Genomic DNA, 19,285 nt, shown 5'->3' on the forward strand with positions numbered 1-19,285 from the left:
ACTAGGCCGAATGCTTTTTCGGCATCTAAAAACCAGACCGGAGCTTTAATCTTATTTGTATAAAAAAAAGTCAAGTACTTCTAATAAAAAATTTGTATTGGTGTGAAGCTGTCTCCCTGCTATAAAACCGCACTGATCTGTCCCTATAAGAGACCCCACCATTTTATTTAGTCTATTGGCGAGGAGTTTTGTAAAATATGTATAATCAGCATATAAAAGACTTATAGGTCTGTATGAGTTCACATTTTCGCTATCTTTGTCCTTTTTTAAAATGCTGACCACTACTGCGGTGCGGAAGGATACTGGTGGATCACCCCCTTGTAATAAATAATTTGTAAGTCTTAAACGTTTGGGGCTAAGTATAGTAAAAAAAAAATTAAGAATTCCGCAGGAAAGCCATCCTCCCCGGTAGCCTTACAATTAGGCAGGGAGATGATAACTAAATCTAATTCTTCCTTTGTGAAATCAGCTAGGAGTATTTCTCAAAATTTCTTGTCCAAAACTGGAATTGGCAATTCCTGTAGGAATTCATTAACTGCTTCCGAGGAGATCTGACCCTGCTCGTCCCCTGGTCTATTCATCTGCTCAACTCTTTGCACTCATGGCCCCTTGTTCGCTTCCCCCTTCATTGGTGCAACGTCTCGACACCTTTGGTATTCTCGCTCCCCATCTCCCCCGGTCACTTTCTCCCCTTCACAGCTTTACTCCCCCCTCTCCTGCCCCTCTATTAGTATCCTGTCCCCCACCCTCCCCCTCCACAGCCTCAGTCTGCCTGCTTAACACCCGTTCGGCAGTCAGGCACCAGATGGAACTTTTTAATCTGTTGAGCACGGATTCCCCAGACTACCTATTTCTCACCGAAACCTGGTTTTCTACTGACTCTCTTCCGGACCTTCTGGCCATTCTTCCCGATACTTACTATGCTCTCCGAGCGGATCGCCCGGTCGGAAAGGCCGGGGGCGGTGTGGTGGTGATTATTCGTTCCACCCTAAAATTCCAGCTCCTCGACCACCCCTCCATACCCAATGTGTACTACCTGGTGGCCCGATCCCTCAACCATCCAGATCCTCTTACCATCGTCCTCATGTACCGCCCTCCCCAACCCATGCCCCTATTTGTAGCCACCTTGCAGGATCTCCTGGCCACTCTGGCGGTCAATAATTCATCGGTCATCCTACTCGGAGACTTTAACTATTGGCCTGATGACCCAAGGGAAAATTCCATCTCTAAAGATTTTTCTGCCACCCTCCAGTGTTTAAATTTCACGTCTCACATCGCAGCCCCTACCCATGCTAAGGGTCACACTCTTGACCAAATTTGGTCACTGCGTCGTGATGTTTCTTCCCCTTCTATATCTCCGTGCATCTGGTCTGATCATTTTATTATCTGTTTTCGTATTTTTTCTGCTTCTTCCGTCAAACCCCCCCTACCTAAGAACGTGCTAGCCCGCAGTTGGAACCAAACGGACCTTACTCTCCTTTCGTCTTCCCTGGCCTCCTCAGTGCCTGATCTTACCGGCCTCTCCCTTGATTCACAGACTAATGCCATCAGCATCTCGCTCTCTTCCTCCTGTGATCAGGTCGCCCGCTTAAAAAGGTCAAATCCGTCCGCCCCCATGATGCACATAAATGGTTTACTAGGGAGCTCAAAGACCTTAAACTCGATCTCAGGCGTTCGGAACGCCATTGGAGACGAAACTATTGCCCCACTCTCCGGGCCAAATACAAACTCCTTCTCAACAACTATAAAAAAGCGATCCTGACGGCCAAAACCAATTACTTCTCGGAGAGAGTAGCCCTCTCTGCCAATAAATCCCGAGAAAGTTTTCCTTCGTCCATCACCTCGCCACCTCCGATCGCACGAGCTCTAATCCTGCCCCCACTCAGTCCCTCTGTTCCTCACTCAATGAGTATTTCATTGACAAGATTGCCAACATAAAAGCTAACATTCCCGTGGTTCGCCAACCCTGTGCTCTCCCTCCCCTTCCTCTGCCCCCTTCTTCATTGGACCACTTTCCTTCTATTTCCACTGATTGTTTTCTTAACTTGCTTTCAAAAGTCAAGTCCGGTTCTCCGGCTGACTGTGCTCCGGCACGGATTCTTAAAGCTCTTTTCACCAGCTGTCCTGCTCCCCTTCTCGCCCTGCTTAATACCTCTCTGGCTCTGGGTTCTGTCCCTACTTCTTTTTAAACCGCCATGGTTCTCCCTATTTTTAAAAAACTCGGACTCGACCCTTCTCTCCTTTCTAATTTCAGGCCTATCTCTCTTCTCCCTTACTTGGGGAAGATCCTTGAAAGCTATGTAACATCTTGCCTGTCTTCGTACGCCGAGGAAAACTGCCTCCTGGCCCCCCATCAGGCGGGCTTTCGACCAGGACACTCCACGGAGACTGTGATCATCGCTGTTCTGGACGAACTTAAGGGGAAAGCTGACATCAATCTTCCCCAAGCTCTGGTGCTCCTCGACCTGTCCGCTGCGTTTGACACGGTCGACCATGCCATCCTTCTCGACCGTGTCAGCGCAGCGGGCATCAGGGGTGCAGCACACTCTTGGCTAGCGTCCTTCCTCCAAGGCAGGTCCCAAGCGGTCCATCTTTCGGGCGTTTCCGCCCCTCCCCGCTCAGTCATGTGCGGGGTGCCCCAAGGTTCTTCTCTCTCCCCTCTCCTCTTTAATCTCTACATCTATCCTCTTATTCTTTCCCTCCGCGAGCGGGGGGTCTCCGTGTATAACTACGCGGATGACCTCCAGCTCGTCTTTGACCTTTCTACTTCTCTGGATTCCCCTCTTTTTCTTAGTTCCACCTTAGTTTTCATTTCTGAATGGATGAGCACTAATCATCTAAAGCTCAATCCGGATAAGACGGAGCTTGTCCTCACGGGCGGCCCCTCCAATCCTTGGTCCCCGACTCATTGGCCCCCTTCTTTTGGTCCCCCTACCTCAACGGTCTCCTCCGTCCGAACCTTGGGCATCAAGGTCACTCATGACCTTACTATGCATGCCCAAGTCAGCTCCGTCGTATCCTCCTGCTTCTTATCTCTTCGCCTCATCCGGAAAATCTCCCGGTATTTCTCCACAGATGCCCTTAAATCCATAGTCATGGCCCTTATCATCTCCCGCCTTGACTATGGGAACGGCCTCTACGTGGGCATACCTGCTTACGAATCCCGACGTCTACAGGCCATCCAAAATCAGGCAGCCCGCCTTATTCTTCGTCTTCCCAAATTTTCCCACATCACGCCCGCACTCAAGTCCCTCCATTGGCTCCCCGTGCATTTCAGATCCTTCTTTAAATTGGCTTGCCTGGCCTTTCGGGCCTAAACCCATTCAGCTCCCCTCTTCATTATTTCCTTGATCACTCCATACACTCCCACCCGCACCCTCCGTTCCTCTTCTCTCTCTCTTCTCCAAGTTCCCCGCTTCCGTAAATCCAGAACAGGGGGCACCCGCTTTTCGGTTCTTGCTCCCCAGTTCTGGAATAGTCTTCCTCTCTCTATCCGTTCTATTCCCATCTATACTTTCTTCCGTAAAGCCCTGAAAACGTTTCTGTTTTCCCAGGCATTCCCTTGTTAGTCCCTCTGGATTCCTTGTAGAGTCAGGCCCAGTTCTCAGCGCCAGGAAGCCGCTTGGCCGCAGTGCGCTTTAGCAAGTTTCTTTTTCATTTCATTTCATTTCATTTCATGTCTGGTAAATATCTATAATGTTTAAGAAAAATCTCACCTATATGTGACGTATTCTTTACAAGTGTTCTAGTTGTTTCGTTCCGAATACTCTCGATTCTATTCCAAACCTGCTTCTCCATTGCTTGCCGAGCTAAAAGTCTACCTGTATATTCGCTATCTTCGTAGCCTGTCTGGAGGTATATCCTACTTGCCCTGTCCCCTAAATCATAATAAAATTCCCTCATTCTCATTTTGGAATTTAGTACATCTTCCTAAAGTGCTCCTGATTGGCAGAGGCAAGTCTGTTTTCTATCGCCATCCTCTCCTCCTTTTTAGCCCTCTGTTGTGGAATATCCTTTGAGGTGATTATGCCTCTCAATGTAGCCTTAAAAGCATTCCATTTTACAATAATTGGGGCAGAGTTATTATTTATATTAAAAAAGGAACTAATCTCCTTCTCTATTTCTGTGCACCATTGTTCTTCTGCTAGATTGTTTGTTAAAATACCACCTTCTGAATACACCTTCATCTGTATTTCCTACAAGAATTTCTATTTTAATCAAAGCATGATCTGAGAAGGGGTTTAAGATATGTTCGTATTTACTAACTGTAAGATTATGCAAAGTCAGAAAGAAATCTAGCCTTGATGCAGAATCATATTCTGCTGAATAGCAAGAGTACCCACGTTTGGCTGGGTTATTGAAACGCCAATTATCTATGATATCTACATCAGTTTTACAGCTAGATAAAGTGATGGCAACTTGTGGTTTATTTTGCCTTTGCTCTAATTTTGTTGAGTCAACATAGGGGTCTTGTAAAAAATGTAAATCGCCTCCCCATATAATCTGTCCAGGTATACCTGATAGTGCTTGTTTTAATAGCAGAATCGGGAGCGGATCATCTACTATAAATTGTAACAAGTATAAGATTTACCTGATTTATTTTCCCATGGAGAAATGTCTACCTGCCACCCGGATCTGAATGTGATGCTTCAACATGAAATTGGACGTGCTTACCTAAATAAATGCCCACACCCATCTGCGCTATACCTGATATTGATTCACAGTAGAAGCCAGCCCAATTTTTAAAAATTTTACTAGCATCAGATAAAGTTTGAAAATGTGTTTGTTGTATAAAGCTCACACCCGGGTGGTGGCCTTTCAGCCAGCTTTCTATGGCGCAGGCTTTACGTCTATTATTTAACCATTAACATTAAAAGACAGAATTGTCAATTTATTCCTATTCATCATAGGTCTTTTGGAAACAGAAAAGAATGCATTGCTCAGGTTGCAAACCACGACACATACTAACTAAAGTATGACTTCTACTGAATTTGCAAAACGCGCATATAAAGTGCGGCTTGTGCTGTATGTGCGAAATGCACGTGTAAACATCAACTCTGAATAGTAACCAGCAGTAGACAAGCTAGAGTATTTTTGATAGTGACCAAAGCTTCTCTTCCTAATAGAAACAAAGCGGACTGTGTTGCCCTCTAAAATACGAGCCGTTCCAATTGTGCAAATCACGCAAATATTAGACCAATATACTATGGTGCAAATTATGCCAATTGTGCAAAGTATACACTAAGCAGCGTATAATCGTAAAAGGGATTTCCCCCCTTCTTCCGCATAATAATTAAGTTAAAATGCAATGTGCAATACATAATGGGCAATGCAACAACAGCATGTTAAGCATCATCTTCCAGTAATAGCTGACATATTGCACAGGTAGAGTGTGATGTGCAATACTACGACTTACGCCTAAACATGTTATAGTATTAAAGTGCACTATGTGCATTCTCCTCTTTAGAAAAATAGTACGAATCACAAACTGTTGATGGCATATAACTGATTTCTATATGCTTATCCTGAAACAATATAATTTCATCTACAAACTCTCTTTTTTCAAATGCTTCAACCCACCCCGTCCCCCTCAGAGGGAGGGAAGTCCCAGCGAGTCCCATTATTCCCTCCTTCTCCCTCTTTTTACTGGATGCCATCTTGTTGCATCCTTTTGCGACTCCTGGTTCACCTCACAGCCACCCTTTGTTACTTTAAAGATGATTCAAGGGCCTTCTTAAACAGAACCTATTGTAATACAGAGCCACTTTATGAGTTCAGAATCTCCCTTTCTTATGCAGCCTTTAGTTCCTTCTAGAGATTTTGAGCTTCCGATACGTCTGTGAAAATAAAGAATTTTCCTTTGATTAGGACTTTTAATTTGGACTGTTGTACTCCCTTAGCCGTAAAAGAGTCAATCATTTTGACAAAGTCCTTCCGTCTATGGGCTGAGGCGACTGACATATCAGAGAAGATTTTAAAATTGTTAATCTCAGCATTTGAAAATGATCTTTTTAGCAGTGCTGCACTTAAGATTTTTTCTTTAATTCTTTAATCAGCGAAATTCATTAAAATTGTGCGTGGATATTTAGCATTCAAGGGTTTATGTGCGGGGACCCTGTGAGCTCTTGTAATTGTAAGATCCCCTTGTAACTCTGGAATTGCTTTTTTCAATAATGACTGAGTCTATTTTACCATTTCCGTGCTCTTCAAGCCCTCCGGTATTCCAACAAGGCGCCGATTGGACCGCCTGTTATAGTTCTCAAGGTCTTGGAGCTTTGATTCCATCTGGCACTTGTTCTTATTTAATGAAAAAAGATCCCTTTGGATAACCATGATATTATCCTCTAGGGCTGATACACAAATCTCAACTTCTGTGATCCTTTTAGGTAGGTTACATAGATTTTCCTCAAGCTTAGTAAGTCTATTGTGTAGTTGTGAGACTTCAAGTGCTTGTGATACTTTAAAGTCTCTCAATTCTTGGAGGATAGTTATGAGCATTTCTTTTATTGAGGGATCCCTCTTGGCTTTTTTTTAGGTTTTTTTATCAACTCTTGATAAGGAAAGATCTATTTCTTTGTCTGCTTCAGTAGAAGATTCCGAATCCGATTCCGCCTAAGCTGCCATCCTGATTCGCATTTTACTGTCTACCTTTTGCATAATCTGTGAAAACGATTGATCCTCGCAAATAGACGGATGGCTAGTCAAAGGTGTTTCTGAAGGATCTGGAGGATCTGATGCTGATATAATACTTCGTTGGGGCTGCAAGTAAGTTGCTTGAATCGGCGGAGCAGCAACAGATTGAGGCTTTTGACCTTGCAAATCCTGTTGTTGCAAATGGCCTGTTTGATCTGCTTGGTCTTCGGCTCTTTGGACCTCCCTGTTTACTACAGGAGAGCTATCCATCTTACTCTATGCAGTGAAAGGCTTGCTGAAGAGAGGGTACTGCTTAGGGCTAGTTGTTCTCCTCCCTATTGGATGTTGCACCTGCTCCAACACCATCTCCTACTTTGCCACCTTTAGCTAAAGGACTAGAGTCCGCTGAGTGTTCAGATAGAGTTTCCTCTTCCTCTTAGAGTTCATCAGGTGCGCTCTGTCCAGACTGCTTGTTTTTCTCAGCCAACGCCAGCACTTTGGCCCTTGATTCCATTCTTTGCTGGGCGTTTCTTTGGCTCCTCCGGGCTCCCTTAGGAGCAGGCACAGGAGTTAGTGGAGATCGGCCAGCCAGAGGACTTTAAAAACTCCTTTCCTGCACCAGTACCAGTTTTAGTCTGTTTGTTCCGCATATTTCCACCACCCTTATGCTATTGAATTAGAAAATTAGGGAACTGAATTAGGAAACTGACGTTGACTTTCCTTTCAGCAACTCAGTTCAGCTTTGTTAGGCTGTTAGGCTCTGGGCCCTGGTGTGCTGCGTGCTAATGTGCCAGTGTGCTGGTATATGAAAAGGCCAGACTGTGGGCAGCTTTTCTCTCCCACTATGGCCGATGGCTAATGGAAGGATTGGTCCTAAAAGGGTAGACAGGAGTAGGGAAGTGCAGTAACAAATAGCACCAAGCTTTAAACCGCCCGTAGCATGTTGGAGACATGGGGTGTCCTGAGAGCTCCTTTTCCTTGGGTGCCTTGGTTGCGAGCTCCCGTCTGTTGCCCCCTAAACAAAATCGAAGGCAAAGTCCTACCGGTCTGCGGATTAGAGGCATGCAGGTCTCCAGGTCCTTATCGGGGTTTTCTGCAGCTCTCCATGTCGCCACGCTGCCTCAGTGTCAGTGTCTCTCCTCCGTATCACCGCGATCTTCAGCAGTGCTCAGCGGCGTGTAGAGGCGAGGTTTTCTTAATGCCCTCTAAACGTCCACCGACGCTAGTGGCCCCCCTAGGCTATAGGCGGGAAACAGCGCATGGCAGCAGAAAGCAACGAAGTGCAGCTCGGCTACAAGGCTACAGGCTCCCGACCCCATGTAAGCTCAGATCCATGGCGGCCATCGCGAAGCGTCTCCCGTCTTCCGTCAAGGGGGGAGCTGCGATGATCCAGGAGCCGCTACGGCAACGTGTGTGGGTCACGTCCGCCGCATTTATCAATGAAAATGAAAACGATAAATATTTGGGATTGGGTAGTGGTCCTGGGGACCACTGCCAGTCATAAACTTTTTTTTAAAGTAAATTTTGTTCTTAAATACAGACACACTTCCTTTAAGGAAAATGGGCTACACCTGTTTTTTTAAAGGTACTTCATTAAAATGCAGTCACAGACAGGATGGTCTGCTGATCCCAGCAGGCCATCCTCCCTGTGATGGCATCCAATCGGAGTGAGTCCAAACTTGTGACCTACCTCCTGAATAGAGATGAGGTAGACTGAATTGTGACTCACTGCAGATGATTTTGTGAACTGACCTATAGCACATAGGATGATTCACTAAATCATAAACCATTCGCCAAAAGTCGTTTGCAACCACTTTTTATGAATTTATTCTTTGTACATCTGGCCCTGTATTACATACTTGTGGTTAATAAACCTCTTGGGATCTTAAGTCTACCACAGTCCTAGTGTTCATACACTTTGCTGTATCTCTGTAATGTTGCACAGCTATCGCTATAAAACTGTATGCATTATAACTTTTGCACCCACTTCATCAATAAACCACTGTTTCTTGGCATAATTACAATTTTATGATGAATAAATCTCTCGTGTGACATAACTATGGGGCAGATGTATGAACCTGTTTTATATTTGCAAGCACTCTGATTTGGAGTTTGCAACTGCAAATTAGGTCTTTGCTATTTATGAGACACATTTTAGGTGTTGGTAAATGTTTACTGATTTCCAAATTGAGATTGTGGCCCCATAACGATTTGCTATTTAGAAGGATTGTGTTTTTTTTGTCCCTTGACTCATCCAAATGCTGAATTGGTTTGAGATGTGTCAATGCTTTGCAACAGTAACCCGGTCAGCATTGGAAAAAAAATACTGACTTCCAAGTTGGGAGGGTAAGCCATTCACAAAAGGGAAGGGATGCCCTTTGTGTATGAAAAAAAAGTTTGGTGAGGAGTAAACAAATAAACTTTTTTAAAAAACTATAATCATATTTTTTCTAAACGCCACACTACTTCCGGTAAGGAAAACGGGCTGCATTTAAAACAAAAAGTTTACTTTATTTAAAGGTGATCACAGATATGGAGGTCTTCTGATCTTAGCAGATAACCATCCCTGTGAGCAGAGTGAGTGGCAATTTGCAACCTACCTCATTACAATTCATATGGTGATTTGAATTATGACTCACTCCTAGCTGGAAGTTTACGAACAAACCTATTAAAACATAGGTGGTTTTGTAAAATACTTTACTGTTTGCAAAATTCCTGGTTGCAAATTGTGACAATTGTTTTGCCACCTCTATTTCATACTCAAGCCCCAAGTTACGCACTTCTCACTATAAACCTCTGTGTCATAACTGTTTTAATCCTGCCAGAGATTAACCTCCTAGGTCTGTGCCTAACTATTACATACCTATCATTATAAACCTCTCAGTTTCATAACTGTATTTTATACCTGTAATTGATTAACTGATCAACCCTTTTGCATCATAACCTTGCTGCAAATCTGTCATTCATAGACCTTGTATATGCGCAATTGTACACACCTGTCACTTTAAATTGTATACATTCTAACATTTGTAACCATCTCATTGACGATTCTTTGATTTGCAGCTCTTTTAAAATCATACCACCACAAACTCTCTGCTTCTAATTACCCCGATATAAACTTTTAGCTTCCCTTATCTCAATCATATAGTTCTTGTCTCTTCTCCACCATATGTCTTCTTTCGCTCTCTTTTTCTCGTCCCAATCCTCTTTTCTTAATAAGTCTACCTTGCTTCCTGTATTCTTTCCAGTCCTGGAGTTTCTTCCCTGCCTCTTAATTCAAACCCGTAATAGTCTCACATTCACATTTCTTCTAGCACTTCATGTCCCTTCTCACCGCTGTATCGCTGCCTGTCTATCTTTGTGTCTCCCTCTGTTCACCATGTACTTCCTCCCGGTTTCACTCTTGTTGCGTCTCTTCCCCACGGCCCTTTCTTGTCACAACAAGCTACAATATCACTTGTTCTCCTTGTAACAATCTGGTTGCCTTCCCCAGGAGCACTATGGACTGCCTGCAGAAGGAGATGAAGAAACTCTGCCAATCAAATCAAAAGACCACATCCTAAGGTAAGTGCCTAATGCTCATGCTGGAGTCAAAGCTGCATACCTCAAGGGCAAGGTCAGTGCTGACTCTTCCCATGGAAGTCAAAGGTCTAAGCAGCATGTCCCAAGGTCAAGGTCAGTGCAGACTCTTTCCATGGAAGTCAAAGGTCTAAGCAGCTTGTCCCAAGGGCAAGGTCAGTGCTGACTCTTCCCATGGAAGTCAAAGGTCTAAGCAGCATGTCCCAAGGGCAAGGTCAGTGCTGACTCTTTCCATGGAAGTCAAAGGTCTAAGCAGCTTGTCCCAAGGGCAAGGTCAGTGCTGACTCTTTCCATGGAAGTCAAAAATCTAAGCAGCATGTCCCAAGGGCAAGGTCAGTGCTGACTCTTGTCATGGAAGTGAAAGGGCTAGGCAGCATGTCCCAAGGGCAAGGTCAGTTCTGACTCTTCCCATGGAAGTCAAACGTCTAAGCAGCATGTCCCAAGGGCAAGGTCAGTGCTGACTCTTGTCATGGAAGTCAAAGGTCTAAGCAGCATGTCCCAAGGGCAAGGTCAGTGCTGACTCTTCCCATGGAAGTCAAAGGTCTAAGCAGCATGTCCCACGGGCAAGGTCAGTGCTGACTCTTCCCAAAGAAGTCAAAAGTCTAAGCAGCATGTCCCAAGGGCACGGTCAGTGCTGACTCTTCCCATGGAAATCAAAGGTCTAAGCAGCTTGTCCCAAGGGCAAAGTCAGTGCTGACTCTTCCCAAGGAAGTCAAAGGTCTAAGCAGCATGTCCCAAGAGCACGGTCAGTGCTGACTCTTCCCATGGAAATCAAAGGTCTAAGCAGCTTGTCCCAAGGGCAAAGTCAGTGCTGACTCTTCCCAAGGAAGTCAAAGGTCTAAGCAGCATGTCCCAAGGGCACGGTCAGTGCTGACTCTTCCCATGGAAGTCAAAGGTCTAAGCAGCTTGTCCCAAGGGCAAATTCAGTGCTGACTCTTCCCAACGAAGTCAAAGGTCTAAGCAGCATGTCCCAAGGGCACGGTCAGTGCTGACTCTTCCCATGGAAGTCAAAGGTCTAAGCAGCTTGTCCCAAGGGCAAATTCAGTGCTGACTCTTCCCAACGAAGTCAAAGGTCTAAGCAGCATGTCCCAAGGGCACGGTCAGTGCTGACTCTTCCCATAGAAATCAAAGGTCTAAGCAGCTTGTCCCAAGGGCAAGGTCAGTGCTGACTCTTCCCATGGAAGTCAAAGGTCTAAGCAGCATGTCCCAAGGGCAAGGTCAGTGCTGACTCTTTCCATGGAAGTCAAAGGTCTAAGCAGCTTGTCCCAAGGGCAAGGTCAGTGCTGACTCTTTCCATGGAAGTCAAAAATCTAAGCAGCATGTCCCAAGGGCAAGGTCAGTGCTGACTCTTGTCATGGAAGTGAAAGGGCTAGGCAGCATGTCCCAAGGGCAAGGTCAGTGCTGACTCTTCCCATGGAAGTCAAACGTCTAAGCAGCATGTCCCAAGGGCAAGGTCAGTGCTGACTCTTGTCATGGAAGTCAAAGGTCTAAGCAGCATGTCCCAAGGGCAAGGTCAGTGCTGACTCTTCCCATGGAAGTCAAAGGTCTAAGCAGCATGTCCCACGGGCAAGGTCAGTGCTGACTCTTCCCAAAGAAGTCAAAAGTCTAAGCAGCATGTCCCAAGGGCACGGTCAGTGCTGACTCTTCCCATGGAAATCAAAGGTCTAAGCAGCTTGTCCCAAGGGCAAAGTCAGTGCTGACTCTTCCCAAGGAAGTCAAAGGTCTAAGCAGCATGTCCCAAGAGCACGGTCAGTGCTGACTCTTCCCATGGAAATCAAAGGTCTAAGCAGCTTGTCCCAAGGGCAAAGTCAGTGCTGGCTCTTCCCAAGGAAGTCAAAGGTCTAAGCAGCATGTCCCAAGGGCACGGTCAGTGCTGACTCTTCCCATAGAAATCAAAGGTCTAAGCAGCTTGTCCCAAGGGCAAGGTCAGTGCTGACTCTTCCCATGGAAGTCAAAGGTCTAAGCAGCATGTCCCAAGGGCAAGGTCAGTGCTGACTCTTTCCATGGAAGTCAAAGGTCTAAGCAGCTTGTCCCAAGGGCAAGGTCAGTGCTGACTCTTTCCATGGAAGTCAAAAATCTAAGCAGCATGTCCCAAGGGCAAGGTCAGTGCTGACTCTTGTCATGGAAGTGAAAGGGCTAGGCAGCATGTCCCAAGGGCAAGGTCAGTGCTGACTCTTCCCATGGAAGTCAAACGTCTAAGCAGCATGTCCCAAGGGCAAGGTCAGTGCTGACTCTTGTCATGGAAGTCAAAGGTCTAAGCAGCATGTCCCAAGGGCAAGGTCAGTGCTGACTCTTCCCATGGAAGTCAAAGGTCTAAGCAGCATGTCCCACGGGCAAGGTCAGTGCTGACTCTTCCCAAAGAAGTCAAAAGTCTAAGCAGCATGTCCCAAGGGCACGGTCAGTGCTGACTCTTCCCATGGAAATCAAAGGTCTAAGCAGCTTGTCCCAAGGGCAAAGTCAGTGCTGATTCTTCCCAAGGAAGTCAAAGGTCTAAGCAGCATGTCCCAAGAGCACGGTCAGTGCTGACTCTTCCCATGGAAATCAAAGGTCTAAGCAGCTTGTCCCAAGGGCAAAGTCAGTGCTGACTCTTCCCAAGGAAGTCAAAGGTCTAAGCAGCATGTCCCAAGGGCACGGTCAGTGCTGACTCTTCCCATGGAAGTCAAAGGTCTAAGCAGCTTGTCCCAAGGGCAAATTCAGTGCTGACTCTTCCCAACGAAGTCAAAGGTCTAAGCAGCATGTCCCAAGGGCACGGTCAGTGCTGACTCTTCCCATAGAAATCAAAGGTCTAAGCAGCTTGTCCCAAGGGCAAAGTCAGTGCTGACTCTTCCCATGGAAGGCAAAGGTCTAAGCAGCTTGTCCCAAGTGCAAGGTCAGTGCTGACTCTTCCAATGGAAGTCAAAGGTCTAAGCAGCATGTCCCAAGGGCAAGGTCAGTGCTGACTCTTCCCATGGAAGTCAAAGGTCTAAGCAGCATGTCCCAAGGGCAAGGTCAGTGCTGACTCTTTCCATGGAAGTCAAAGGTCTAAGCAGCTTGTCCCAAGGGCAAGGTCAGTGCTGACTCTTTCCATGGAAGTCAAAGATCTAAGAAGCATGTCCCAAGGGCAAGGTCAGTGCTGACTCTTGTCATGGAAGTGAAAGGGCTAGGCAGCATGTCCCAAGGGCAAGGTCAGTGCTGACTCTTCCCATGGAAGTCAAACGTCTAAGCAGCATGTCCCAAGGGCAAGGTCAGTGCTGACTCTTGTCATGGAAGTCAAAGGTCTAAGCAGCATATCCCAAGGGCAAGGTCAGTGCTGACTCTTCCCATGGAAGTCAAAGGTCTAAGCAGCATGTCCCACGGGCAAGGTCAGTGCTGACTCTTCCCAAAGAAGTCAAAAGTCTAAGCAGCATGTCCCAAGGGCACGGTCAGTGCTGACTCTTCCCATGGAAATCAAAGGTCTAAGCAGCTTGTCGCAAGGGCAAAGTCAGTGCTGACTCTTCCCAAGGAAGTCAAAGGTCTAAGCAGCATGTCCCAAGAGCACGGTCAGTGCTGACTCTTCCCATGGAAATCAAAGGTCTAAGCAGCTTGTCCCATGGGCAAAGTCAGTGCTGACTCTTCCCAAGGAAGTCAAAGGTCTAAGCAGCATGTCCCAAGGGCACGGTCAGTGCTGACTCTTCCCATGGAAGTCAAAGGTCTAAGCAGCTTGTCCCAAGGGCAAATTCAGTGCTGACTCTTCCCAACGAAGTCAAAGGTCTAAGCAGCATGTCCCAAGGGCACGGTCAGTGCTGACTCTTCCCATAGAAATCAAAGGTCTAAGCAGCTTGTCCCAAGGGCAAAGTCAGTGCTGACTCTTCCCATGGAAGGCAAAGGTCTAAGCAGCTTGTCCCAAGTGCAAGGTCAGTGCTGACTCTTCCAATGGAAGTCAAAGGTCATGCAGCATGTCCCAAAGGTGAGGCCTGTGCTGGCTTTTAATAGGACTCGTATCAGTGTGTTCTGACTGTCAGCTCAAGAGTCAAAGCTGCATGTGGCAAGAGCAAGGTCAGTACTGACTTCACATGGAAGTCAAAGGCCAAAGTTGCTTCTCCCTAGCGTAAGGTATCACAAGCCGGTCAAGCAGTGTGTTTGAAGGGCAAGGTCAAGGCTGACTGCCCACACAGAAGACAAAGCTGGTTGTACTAAGGGCAATGTCGTACTGGGTGTTCACACAGAATCCTAAGAAGCGGTGTACCAAAGTCAATGTCGGTGCAGACAAAAGTCAGGCAGTGCCTTCAGTGGATAAGATCAATGCTGACTTTTCACACTGAAGGCAAAGATCAAAGCAGCGCGTCCCAAGGGCAAGGATAGTACTGACGAGTGGCGGCCGGTACTTATAGCAGGCAGGGGGGCGTACAGGACACAGATGCAAACATAAACAATGACTCACACCCATGCATTCACACATGCACGCACGCGCACACACATATCCATTTACAACACTCCCTCCCATATATTCATGCATGCACCAAACATTTTTTTGTAAATCGCACTTATCTGTGCAGCTATGCCTCGAAGGTCCTAGGAAGGTTGGGACTGCAGCCTTCCCCCATGAGCTGACCTTAGGCCAGCCAATGAGGTGAGGCAGCAGTCCCTTCTCATCACAGAATGGGATGGGTCAGTGAGAGTTGCTGACCCCACCCCACTCTGTGACAAGGTGTCAGTGATTGACACTCGACCCTGGGCACTTCAGGGCTTACAACTGAAGCACCCAGGTCTGAGGCAATCAGTGATGCTCCCCCTTTTCACAAGGGGGAGGGCCTCCAGGTGCTTTGTTAAGCTGAAGAGGTACGCTCACAGGAGCTGTGACATCTACAGCCCGGCAAAGTTCAGCTCAGGCAGCCAGGAGCCAGCGCATTTAGCGCAAGTCTACCTCCTGGCTGCCTGACCTGAAAATAAAGAATCTCTGTCCGGCTGACCTTTGCTCAGCCTAACAGACACTCTTCTTTTTAGGCAAAAGGTGAGGGGGCGTGGCCCCTTCGTCCATTTGGACGAGTCGCTGCTGGTACTGATTAGTGACTCAGAAGGTCAAAGCAGTGTTTCCCAAGTGCAAGGTGAAGTCTGATTGGTCACATGTCAATCACAATGAAAGGTCAATGTTGCCTGCTTACACAGGAGACAAAAAACAGACTTCCCTGTGGGTCTGACTTGTGCGGGTTAGGCTCCTGCATTCCACCAATGCCCACAACAAAAACTCCAGCTTTATTACCTTGGCCAAAAAGACCCTCCCTTCTTTCCATTTCGGCTAAATATGAATTCACAGCAGCCAAAAATAAAACTCCAGCTATTCCACTTTGGCCATAAAAGTGCAAAAAGATTCCCAGCTACATATGGCCAAGAATGAAACTCTTGTAATTTGATCTTGGCCAGGAAATAAATTGTAAGGTTCCACTTTGGCTCAAAAATACATTTCAAGTGTTTCATATTCTCCACAGTGCTGGCCTGTAGACAGCAGAGGATTTCAAGCAAAGGCGCCCCTGCTAACCCTCAGAAGAATGACTTGGCTACTCCTTTTTTGGATACAGGTGTGTCTGGTTGAAGAAACCCTACTTATGAGGAGACAAACATGTGGCCACCTGTCAGTTTCCAATCTTAACCACCATTCTCCATTTGTCTCTTTTTTCTGTCTTTTTCCTAGTGCGAACTTGCTTCTGGTCCATGTGATGTGCAACCAACTTCTTTGGGGACACCCCTAAAGTCTAAATAAAGGGGTAAAACAGTTCAGACTGTGTTTGCCTGGATTTTTGCGTGTAACCTGCCCGCCAGGTGCTCCACCTATGAAATAATGATGAAGAATCCTGGTAATTGACAGATTTTGTAAAAGTAGCTGGGATGGGGATGGCACGGTCATGGAGATAGTTCACTTCCCTCAAGAGATCACCCAACTTCGCTTGTAATACCTAGTGCATGGGGGTGAGGAGATGTTGTCTTGTGCTTACTTTGAAATGTAGTTGAGTGGTAATGTTGGTATGTGGCCATCAATTTTAATGAAGATCCTGGCTCTTGGTTAGGGTGAGTCATTGTTAGTGGTAAAAACCAAAAATGTGGCCTTACGTTGGCCTTTGGGATAGAGGAACAGCTCAGATGAGGTCTAATGGTGAATATGAGATGTGGTTTAGAGATTAAAGAGTGGTGGGGTTATTGAGTTAAGACGTGAACAAGTAGTAAAGGTGTGGCTACACGGTAAAGCTGAGAGGAGGCCTGGAGGTCACATTAAGAGAAGATTTTAGTTCTCTTCCAGGGGATCCTCATCAATAGTCATAAGCATTAGAATATTCCCGCCCATGCGCGGGACCTCGGAAACACTATATTATATGTGCCCCACACATATATATATATATATATATATATATATATATATATATATATATATATATGCATTGGGACACAATTTGGCCAGTTACTGTGACGAAATAAAAGATTTTCGTTTTGAATACCTCCAGGAGTGCGACTCACCTTCTTCGTCTTGAAGAAAATCAAACATATATATATATATATATATATATATATATATATATATAACAAGCAATCGCAGCCTAATAAAAATCAGAGCTGAATCATGCTGTAAAGAATTTCCACCAAACATGAATGACATGCATTAGGAACATGAGAAACAACAACAAAGTTTGTTTAGGAACTGTTTTAATGCTTAGAGAGCAGTAGAAATTCTCATAAAACACTGAAAGCATAGAAAGCTCCCAGGCTGCATTGCAAATACACAGTCTAAAAAGACTGAAAAGCTAACCTGTAGCTGCATAGCAATAAACTGACACCGTGCCTTTAAGGCACTCATGACCCCCAGCTTCCCATCATGCCTCAGGGGTGACAGTTAGGTCAGTTGTTCTTTCCGGCTACTTCAGGAAGGATCCTGGTAACACAGCTCCACTCATTTCTGATTTCTGTCAGAAATTCACTTCATTTTTCACAACTTTTTTGACTTACTTCGACATTTTTACATCTTTTTAAGTAAGAATCTGTCTTTTGTTGACAGTTTTTTGGGCATTTTCTATCTTACAATGCCTTCTCTTTTTGATGCCTGCCCTTCTTGTGATAAAAAGAAGGCCAAGACAGACAACCATGAAGTCTGTATACTTTGTCTACCTGAAGAACATGATCCAAGGACCTGTCCTCACTGCAAAACCCTGTCAGGAAGAACTCTGAAGGACAGGGAGCGAATTCGCATCTATGGCCTAGCACATAGGTCATCTAGAGGAAGGTCTGCGATAAAGAAGGGCTCCAAGAGGTCTAGAACACCTTCTAAGGACAAGACTTCACACCTTTTAGCTTCAGCGTCGGGCTCGGCGCTGAGAAAAGAACTACCGGTGGGTCATTTATCTAAAAAACAATCTTCGACAGCGGGCTCGCCATTGAGTAGAAGAGATTCAGGTCCGTCGTCGTCAACCCGGTGACGATCAGCGTCGAGGACTGAGACCCCTCCACCGTCGTCAACCCGGCGACGATTGGCGTCGAGGAACAAGAGCCCTCCGCCGCCGTCAACCCGGCGACGATCGGCGTCGAGGAGCATCACACCTCCGCCGTCGTCAACCTGGTGACAATCGGCATCGAGGAGCAGAGACCCTCCGCCGTCGTCGACACGACGTTCGGTGTTGAGAACAGGCTCACCTCTGTTGTTGCAGATACAGCGATCGACGGCGAGAGCCCAGAGTCCTCCGCCGTCGACAACCAGGCATCGCTCGGCATCGAGGATGAGATCTTCGTCATCGTCTCGTCGGCGTCGAGGGTGCCAAATACCCCTCCGCCGTCGTCGCGTAGACTCTCGACGTCGAGATTGGCTGCTCCGCCGTCGTCCCAGCGACGTTCAGCATCGAGAGAGAGAAATGCTCCGTCGTCGGCTGTACATCGCCGTTCGACGTCGCGACATCACCGATCTTTATCAGCCTCTCACCGGCATCGCTCGCCGTCGAGGCATTCGACGTCAGAGCATCCGACTTGGAAACGACAAGAATCAAGGCAGCAAGGATCGACGTTGAGGGACTTCCGACTGACGTCGAGGCCCGTTTCAGAGAAGGATCGGTGATTCTGGTGACGGAGTCAGCATCCCGCCACTCATCCTCACGTTTGTCCAGGCGAGCTTCTTCAAGGTCAGCCTCTCCAGAGGCTAGAAACCCTGCCCGCAAGTCACCTTTGCGACGGACAGAGCCATCTTCTACTGAGGTGCGGTTGTCCCCGAGTTGGAATCTGCCATTACATCACTGGCGGGATTCAGGGGCTACGAGGCAGATGCAGGAGTACGCCAGTCCTATGCACAGGTCTCCTCTTCAAAGACTGGTTGAAGAAGCGGACAGACACAGCCCTCCCACGCGCAGAGTCCAAGCTGGGAGATCACCTGTGAGGAGGCCTGCTAGGTCTCGTTCCCCCAGAAGGGAGGACCGCTCAAGCAGATCACGGGATAGGAGGCACAGTGCTCATCACAGGAGTAGGAGAACACTGTCTACTTCTTCTACCTCCTCTACCCACTCTTCAAAGAGGGATTATTCCCCCACGCTTTCGCCCTATCTCTAGGGTCTCACCGATTGATGACATTAATACGTACCATGATGTCCTGCAGAGGGGAGCTCAGAAACTCAACATTGCAATGTCTGTTCCCCAGGTCACCATGACAGTGATTTTTGAGACACTTCAACAGAAGTCTGCGTCTCGTCCATTGCTTCCATTGGTTCCAGGGATTGTGGAACCTGTCATGGACATATTCCTGTCCCCAGCGACCATTAAGGCGGTGCCGGCTCGCATCCAAAAGAAATACAAGCCAGCTTCCTCTGACCCGGTCTTTGTTAATACTGATCCCCCTGCAGACTTGGTGATCTTAGCAGCAGCAAGTAAGACACATGCGGTCACTGCTACCTCTTCAGTTCCTCCAGATAAGGACAGCAGATCTCAGGACTCGTGGGGTCGCAAGGTCTGCAACTCTGCCGCTTCTACACTGAAGGTCTCAAGTGCGGCCGCGCTTTTGGTCAGATATGATAGAGCCTTATGGGATTCCATGGAGCGCTTCAAATCCAAACTGCCAAAAGAAGACCAGAAAGACTTTGAAGAGACACTGACA

At 46.8% G+C, this 19,285-nt stretch overlaps 1 protein-coding gene across 7 annotated transcripts in view; it reads left to right on the forward strand.

Moving 5' to 3' along the window:
• The window catches only part of LOC144825617 (coiled-coil domain-containing protein 159-like), a 395,593-nt gene extending 379,648 nt beyond the window's left edge, over positions 1-15,945 (forward strand). For 5 of the 7 annotated variants that reach the window (XR_013609480.1, XR_013609460.1, XR_013609486.1 and 2 more), the window contains 3 exons: positions 10,127-10,197; positions 15,657-15,746; positions 15,860-15,944. Coding sequence is in view for 2 of the 7 variants with exons in the window: in XM_078684171.1 (XP_078540297.1) it covers positions 10,127-10,197; positions 15,860-15,917 (129 nt within the window). In the remaining 5 variants the exon portion in view is untranslated. Of the gene's footprint in view, positions 1-10,126; positions 10,198-15,656; positions 15,747-15,859 lie in introns of all 7 variants that reach the window. The other 2 variants (XM_078684171.1, XM_078684170.1) reach the window with 2 other exon arrangements.
• Positions 15,946-19,285: the final 3,340 nt, after the last annotated feature.

The sequence above is a fragment of the Lissotriton helveticus genome, chromosome 1_1 (assembly GCF_964261635.1).
Source record: "Lissotriton helveticus chromosome 1_1, aLisHel1.1, whole genome shotgun sequence".
NCBI lineage: Eukaryota > Metazoa > Chordata > Amphibia > Caudata > Salamandridae > Lissotriton > Lissotriton helveticus.